At 40.7% G+C, this 7,241-nt stretch overlaps 1 protein-coding gene across 3 annotated transcripts; it reads right to left on the bottom strand.

The window, feature by feature from the left end:
* Positions 1–482: 482 nt before the first annotated feature.
* Positions 483–6,564, bottom strand: LOC119337550 (protein FRA10AC1-like). Of its 3 annotated transcripts, none has more exons than XM_037609713.1 (11): positions 6,305–6,564; positions 5,501–5,568; positions 3,743–3,824; positions 3,567–3,650; positions 3,114–3,153; positions 2,608–2,818; positions 2,081–2,139; positions 1,892–1,959; positions 1,591–1,701; positions 1,450–1,514; positions 483–916 (listed from the first exon to the last, which is right to left on the bottom strand). In XM_037609713.1, the coding sequence occupies exons 1-11, from the start codon at positions 6,358–6,360 to the stop codon at positions 837–839; spliced, it is 924 nt and encodes a 307-aa protein (XP_037465610.1). In that variant the 5' UTR covers positions 6,361–6,564; the 3' UTR covers positions 483–836. The 3 variants fall into 3 exon arrangements, 2 of the variants coding, with proteins under 2 accessions (XP_037465610.1, XP_037465611.1); XM_037609714.1 differs by having other exon boundaries at positions 2,608–2,653; XR_005163374.1 differs by lacking the exon at positions 483–916 and having other exon boundaries at positions 1,458–1,514; positions 1,591–1,693.
* Between the last annotated feature and the right edge of the window lie 677 nt (positions 6,565–7,241).

Below are 7,241 nucleotides of genomic sequence, written 5' to 3'. Positions count from 1 at the left end.
ACGTGTAAACATCCGTGACCACTACGCCTGTTCCCGGACTAAGGTTATGCATACAGGAGAGTCAGTTTGTCCAATGAACGAGATGCACCACACAGTTTCAGTTCCACTTATCTCAACCATCTCCAGACATGGCAGCGGTCCCAGTCGAGGCAATCCTCTTTCACATCATCTCGAATCAATAAGCTTGATCTTGAGATATGGTTCCGTTCTTGTGACCCAAGATGGAAGCTTCTTCCCTTCATATGCGACAATCTCCAACGTTTTCATCCATCTGTTTCTACAGAGTTGGGCTTGTAACATTGTGTGTGTGTGTGTGTGTGTGTGTGTGTGTGTGTGTGTGTGTGTGTGTGTGTTTTGCTTCATAAGAAATAAGTAGCTGGAAGCTGCAATTTGCCTTTTTTCAACTGTCGAGGTATAATGCAAATGCAATATCAAGTTCATCACTGTTTTTGGGTTTGAAACTAGGCAGGCTAGCTGCTATAGATACAGAAGTTCATCACCGAACCTCTCCAGCCAGAACACTGATATAGATACAGAAGTCAATGTTGCTGAAATTGTCCTTCACTCCTTCAGTGTAACACTAAAGTAGACCCACGAGTAGTTACATTCATCTTTTCTTTGACTAACAGAGTAACAGGCATCTCGATGTGAAAATGAAACAAGGGCACACATAATTACAGATAGCGCGCCTACATTGACTTGTAGTCAAAGCACATCAAGGGTCGGATTTGCAACGATTTGCTACTCCACTACTAATGGCTTTGTTACAAGATCCGTGCTCTTTTTTTCCCCGAAAGAGCATGGAAGAACTTTTTCTGGCCACTAAGATAACCAGATCATGGGAACATGCCTTCGAGGAACTCTTCAAAACCTTCACCGTTGTTTCCTGAACTCCTTGAAGAAGCTCCCTTCCGATCTGCAGCATTTTTGCAAGAGTAAGTTTCATGCCACTGGAATCTATGGCATCCCTAAATCCCCAACAAGCGAAAGCAAGATGCATGCATGAGCACAGAATAATCGACAAGGCCCAAGGCTGTCACAGGTTCTGGTGAGCCCAATGCAGGCATATGTTCTACTGAGCGCAGAGCCATGACATTTGCGTACATGAATAAACACAAGATCTGTGTTCCAAATAGGCCTTAATTGCAAGGTCTGAGATCAGCCGTGACCTCGGCCCATTTCCAGGTGGAAACCACACACACAGCTAAGTAGCTAACCTGAGTCAAGTGAACTCAACATTTAGGTGCCAAATATCTTGAAAGTGTTGTTCGGATTTCAGGAAAAAGGATGGTGCCAATAGGCCACAGGGATGTTATAAAAACCCTGTTTGAGATTTGGCCGCCTGAGGAGTACAGTAGCCAAGCAAGCCATTAACTAAGCATTAGACCCCTGCCCCCCAACCCAACAAAGTACATGACCAATATAAAAGGCGTATCCAATCAGCTATACCTTTTTTCTTTCTTCGATCTTTCTTGGCCTCATCCTCAGAGGTGTCATCACTTTCTTCATGTTCTCTGCAGTTTGAACAGAGTCAAAGAATGTAGTGTAAGAAAAATAATGGGGTTGGACAAGAACAAGAACTTAAGATACCTCTTTCTCTTGTCCCTGTCTTTCAACTTAATTTCCTTTTCACCGTAGGGATCCCCCTCCTTCTCTTTCTCTTTCTCCTTCAGCCTCTTATAAGCAAGCTTTTCTGCACATCTTTCATAATGTACTACAATCAGGCTAAATAATAAATTGGGCACTTGCTTGAACAAAATGAAAGCACAAAAGACAAAGCAAGATTCAGTGATCCAAGGGAAAGTTAAAGAAATATAACTATCATGGTAAGAAAGAGCAGTGCCAAATCTGGTTCAAACAAATCCTATTATGGAACAGTGGATTCACTAACCTCTTGCAAGCTACCAGCTTCACTAGTGCTTGTTTCTGCTCCCCTGCCTCAACATAAGAAAAATTCACCTGAAAATGATGAAGAGAAAAATGTAAGTACTACAAATACAGCTGAAACAGTTCTTTATAAAATGTGTTTTGTGTTTTACACATTTTGGCATGAGCAATAGGATTTTAGTCAAGAACATACCTCATAACTACCTAGCCCATGTTTTTCATCACAATGCCTACTGCCACAGATAAATTGCCCTGCAAAAGAGCATATTCTGACCATTGCTAAAGATTTTGTATTGATTCTGAACAAGAAATGTCTGATCCTGTTTAAGCGAATAGACAATTTTCAGGAAAAAAAAAACAAATTCTGCATTGTCTAACACCTTAGTATAATTAGAAAAGAGAACTACAATGATGGCTTCCAAAATCTAGAGAATCAGTTATGATTTGTTTTTGAGTTTGGTGGTAATTTGGTGCAAGCACCCAAACTGCACTCAGACATACAGCTAAATAAAAGAAAAGTATGCCTAATAGTATAAAGAAATAAAGCTTTAAGCTCAGTAACGTTTAATTACAATTTCTTTAAATACCCTTTTAAGTTCTAGACTTCCATCTGAATGGCCTGTTACTAGCAACAGAAAACTGATACAATTTAAGTTCAGTCATACTTTTCAGAAAAATGATTTTAGATGGAAATTAATAGACAGGATTGCTTAAGAATACCTTTGCCAGATATCACTTCCTTTTCTGTTCTCCATCTCAATCCAATCTGCAGGAGAATATACCCTTGTAAGATGGGATTCATATCCAAAACTACAGATGATTTTAGAAGGAAAAAAAACTGGTTGGGCATCCATTCATCATCCTGCCACTGAAAATGCACGACTGCCATATCGTTAATAGTTGTTCGCTTCTGTGTTACAAGGGTGCATGCCTGCCAGAACATAATATGAAAAATGGGCAGGTTGGCAAAATGGTTCTTGCAATATGCATATTGATGCAGATTCACAACCAAAAAAACAATTTTCTAGTTATTCCCGATGTGCATTAATTTTATGAAATATGAATTCATCAAGGTCACAAGAGTATCACAATTGGAAGGACACCTATTGTTGCCTTTAGATGTCCCTCAAAAAGTCATGCCATGCATTCTTCCTTTTGTATATGATTCAAGACTAAAGGAGAAACTACATGTTTACATCAAGAAACAGTATTCATTGACACCATACCTTGCATTTTTTATACTGGGTCATGTCAGCAATGCAATACCTGCCTCAAGTTAAGGACCCTAAGTACATTATAGTTAAATCTTACAAAATTACAAATAACAGCACATATATCAAATACAGCTCCCATTTATACAAGCAATGATCAATACTGGCTGAGAGAAAGCACAAGTTCATGAGGCATTGAGGTGAAACCATGAAGCACTTAAGTCTTCATGCAGAAGATCAAACCAATACAGAGGACAGCAAGAGATATATGCCCTTTACAGGTTTAAGATACATTCACATGCCTTATGCCTATTTACATTACCAAACTATTAAACAACTATATGTAATGACATTAGCATCAGCATACATGAACTTGTTATTTCACAAAATTATCTGAAAAATATGCCATGTACTGACATGTCCTCGTAGAAAGAACAATGCAATATAAAATATACTAAAAATGGATACTCTTTAAAAAGCTTGTCATAGTAACGTTTGACCAGCCTCTTCTCCCAAGTTGAATCCATGTCATCTTCCTCTGAAAGAATGAACCTTTCAAATGATAGAAGAAGAAAAGTGAGGCATTTATGAAATTATGAGTTTCCTAAAACCACAGGCATATGTTAATAGGATGTGGTTCAGACCTGTATCCTTCTCTCAATGTATCTTTATCAGTTTTGATGGGCAGACTGTTATCCACATTTTTCTGATGGCCATAAAACTGAACTGTTGAAAGGTAAAGACATATATCAGTGGCACACAGAAAATGAATGATGGATATCATGTACGCTAAGGTTAAAAGAACTGTAAGGTTGAGTGTCTGATCTCCAATTCTTTCTACAACGAAGGGGTCTATTCTTTCATTCCACTATTTTGTGAGATTGGGATGCATTAAAAAAAAGTTTGGCAATGAAGCGATGATCTATCTATGTGTTGACATTTGGCAAAAAAAAATGCACCATTGCACAGGACTGGTTATCAATATATTGGAGACCAGGACATAATCCTATGTTAAAAATGCATATTACAATGTTATCTATATTAAGCTAGGTAACAAGTTATAGTAGAAATACACGATCCATGTATGGATGAAGGTAGCCCCCAATTATTCCTTAAGTAGAGGGGACTGTTCATCATTCAGTTTCTTTGGGAAACCAAGGCTGAGCAAATAAATAGCTCATTATATGCCAATTGCCCCAGTTTCCATTTCACTATGAAAGGGCAACTCAATCATCTATCCACACTTTACATCGGGACAAGGTAACAATATATCACAATTAAAGGTACTACTAAAGCAGGCTCACCAGCATACTGAATGAATGTAATCAACTACAATGGCAGAAGCCTACACAGGTAACCAGATTCTAGTGTGATGGTTGCTCACGTCTACACAGAATTCAGCATTTGAGATAACTAGAAATAACAGGAGCACGGGAAGGCTGCAGGACAAATTTTGGAGAATCGATGGCTATGTTTGTATGTGGAGTTACAGCAGAACTGCAACTGTTTTTTGCATACTTGAAAGTTACAACTTACACGTGTCCACTGTTTTGAACACTATTATTGCTAACAATTATAATTTGGCTTGCCTAACTCATGATTCATTACCATGCCATTTTATTCCCAAACCATTTTGCTCAACCACAAATAAATACCTGAACCAACACAATTCCAGAAGCAATCAGCAAAAAGGGGGAGTCGTTATGTGACCTGTCTATGGTTGACATTGGGCAAAAGATATAAATCCCATATTAAAAATCCATGTTAGAATGTTGTCTGTATTAAGCTAGGTGACAAGTTACACATAGAAATACAAAATCCATGTATGGATGAAGGTAGCCCCCAATTATTCCTTAAGTAGAGGGGACTGTTCAACATCCAGTTCCTTTTGGAAACCAAGACTAAGCAAATAAATGACTCGTTATATGCCAGTGCCCCAGTTTCCGTTTCACCATTGAGACAAGGTACAAATATATTAGACTTAAAGCTACTCTAAAGCAGGATCACCAGCACAATGAATGGTTGTGATCAATTACAAAGCCAGAAGCATATATAGTAGTTGTGGTGTGTTGGATGCTGAATTCCATACATAGGTCAGCACTTGAACTAATTAGTAATAACACAAGCACAAGAAGTTTGCAGGGTCAATTTTGTATGTGTAGTTACATCGGAAATGCAAGTTTTTAGTGGACTTGCAATTTACAAATCTTGCCTGTTCTTTGAACCCCCACCACCAAGTATAATTTGGTTTACGTAACCCGTGATTTCGTTACCATGCTATCTTATTCAAAACCCTTTTTTGTCAACCATAACCAACATAAATCCAGAGTCAATCAGAAAAAATGGGGCAAAGATAATAACAGCATGCTTTTGCAGGAAACAGCAGCAGCAACAGATCATACCGTAATCCTTCATGAACTTCTTATGGCGATCGTATGCGTTGAGCCCCTGGATGTGCGACTGGTACTGCCTGCATCCATCAATCCAACATCCAGAGCAGCCTATGAACCACAAGCAAACTAACGAAAAGATAGACTCAACGGCCAAAAACCATTGCCTTCGATTAGCACACTAGGCTACTCTAACTTGTACTACCTCCGTTACATAATATAAGACCTTTTCACTATATAGACTACATACAGAGCAAAATGAATGAATCTACACTCTAGAATATGACTACATACATCCGGATGTACTACATACGGAGCAAAATGAATGAATCTACACTCTAGAATATGACTACATACATCCGTATGTACTCCATAGTGGAATCTCTAAAAGGTCTTATATTTAGGAACAGAGGGAGTACAAGGCAATTATGGGCCAAGAAGTAAATTAAAGTTCACGGACACAATTATTTTGCATATCACCAGGATAAAAAGAAGTAGCAAACCGTGCAGAACATTGTAAAACACAGCATTACTTCTGCAGGGAGATTAGTTGTGTATCCTCGAGAATTAAAAGTACTAAACCATGTGAGGATTGTATCATCAAATAATTAAAAGTACTAAACCATGTGAGCATTTCTCGTTAACAGCCTTAACAGCACGGAATTTAGAATAAAAAAAAGCTAGGGTTTTTATAGCCGATTCCAGCAGAAAAAAAAATCAAATAATAGAAGGCACCAAATCGACGAGTAATAAATCGGAGAAGGTAAAGAGAGGGACGCGACGAGATGGGGCGGTTGCCGCGCCAGATATCCTTACATCTTCCTCTCCTCCCTGTCGAAGATGGCGGACTTGAGCCGCCCCAGCGACGCCATCGCGCTCTCTCGCCCGCTCCGCCTCGTCGGAGGCCCTCAGGAGCCGCGACCGGCGCACGAGCACCAGCCTACCGACAGGGTGCCGCGCCGGGGCTTGGGGGAGGATGGTAAAGCGAGCGCCTGGTGTGGCGGCGCTGGAGGATGGAGCCTTGAGGTGGCAGAAGGGAACCACGATGTGGGTCGCCGGCCGCTCCTGGACCAACTTGCCGCGTCCGCTAGAGCCCATCTCACGGGCCGGGCTTTTTAGCAGCCTAGCACAAAGGGCCCCCTCAAAAGAAAATACAAAGGGCACGTCCTAACGTACCCGTTTTTTTTTTTAACTGGAACATGCATTCCATTACTTTAACCAAGCTCAGCAGACTCGCTGGCTACCAGATCATACACGCAACTTGGGGCTTGGTCCTTCCACCAAGTACACGACACATTTGCTCGAAATCCCCAATCAGTTAGGGTATGAGCAACCTTATTACATAGCCGCTTACAGTGCTTAAACTCAAAAGCATCAAGAGATGCATAACAAAGGTTACGCACATCACGCAGCAGAACTCCAATCAATGAGAGGTCATGGTCGCCAGAGTTGATGGCGTTTACCAGCTGCAAGGAATCCGATTCGAAGACCACCTGGTGAATACCCATCTCCGCCGCAGCTTCAATGGCTTGCACACACGCCATTGCTTCAGCATGGAGTGGGGAAGCAAGATGTTCAAGTTTGCCCACACATGCTCCGATGAACTCCCCTTGACTCGATCTAGAAACGCATCCCCAGGCTCCATTTCCCTGTTCAGCATAAAATGCCGCATCAAAGTTAACTTTAACATGTCCTTCAGTCGGTCTAGTCCATGCTGCAACCGTAGGCTGCCCACCGGATGCCTCCGTTGTAC

This window comes from Triticum dicoccoides, chromosome 7B, assembly GCF_002162155.2.
Source record: "Triticum dicoccoides isolate Atlit2015 ecotype Zavitan chromosome 7B, WEW_v2.0, whole genome shotgun sequence".
NCBI classification, from domain to species: Eukaryota; Viridiplantae; Streptophyta; class Magnoliopsida; order Poales; family Poaceae; genus Triticum; species Triticum dicoccoides.
Note: the sequence above shows the minus strand (reverse complement) of the source record. Positions and strands in the feature narration are given on the sequence as shown.

What these genes read in the sequence shown, in the direction of transcription:
- LOC119337550 (XM_037609713.1), bottom strand. Translation starts at nt 6,360, where the DNA reads ATGGCGTCGCTGGGGCGGCTCAAGTCCGCCATCTTCGACAGGGAGGAG. An exon ending in TATGACAAGCTTTTTAAAGA is followed by an intron (nt 3,154 to 3,566) that starts GTATCCATTTTT and finishes AACTTGAGGCAG; the next exon opens with GTATTGCATTGCTGACATGA. An exon ending in ATGGGCTAGGTAGTTATGAG is followed by an intron (nt 1,960 to 2,080) that starts GTATGTTCTTGA and finishes CATCATTTTCAG; the next exon opens with GTGAATTTTTCTTATGTTGA.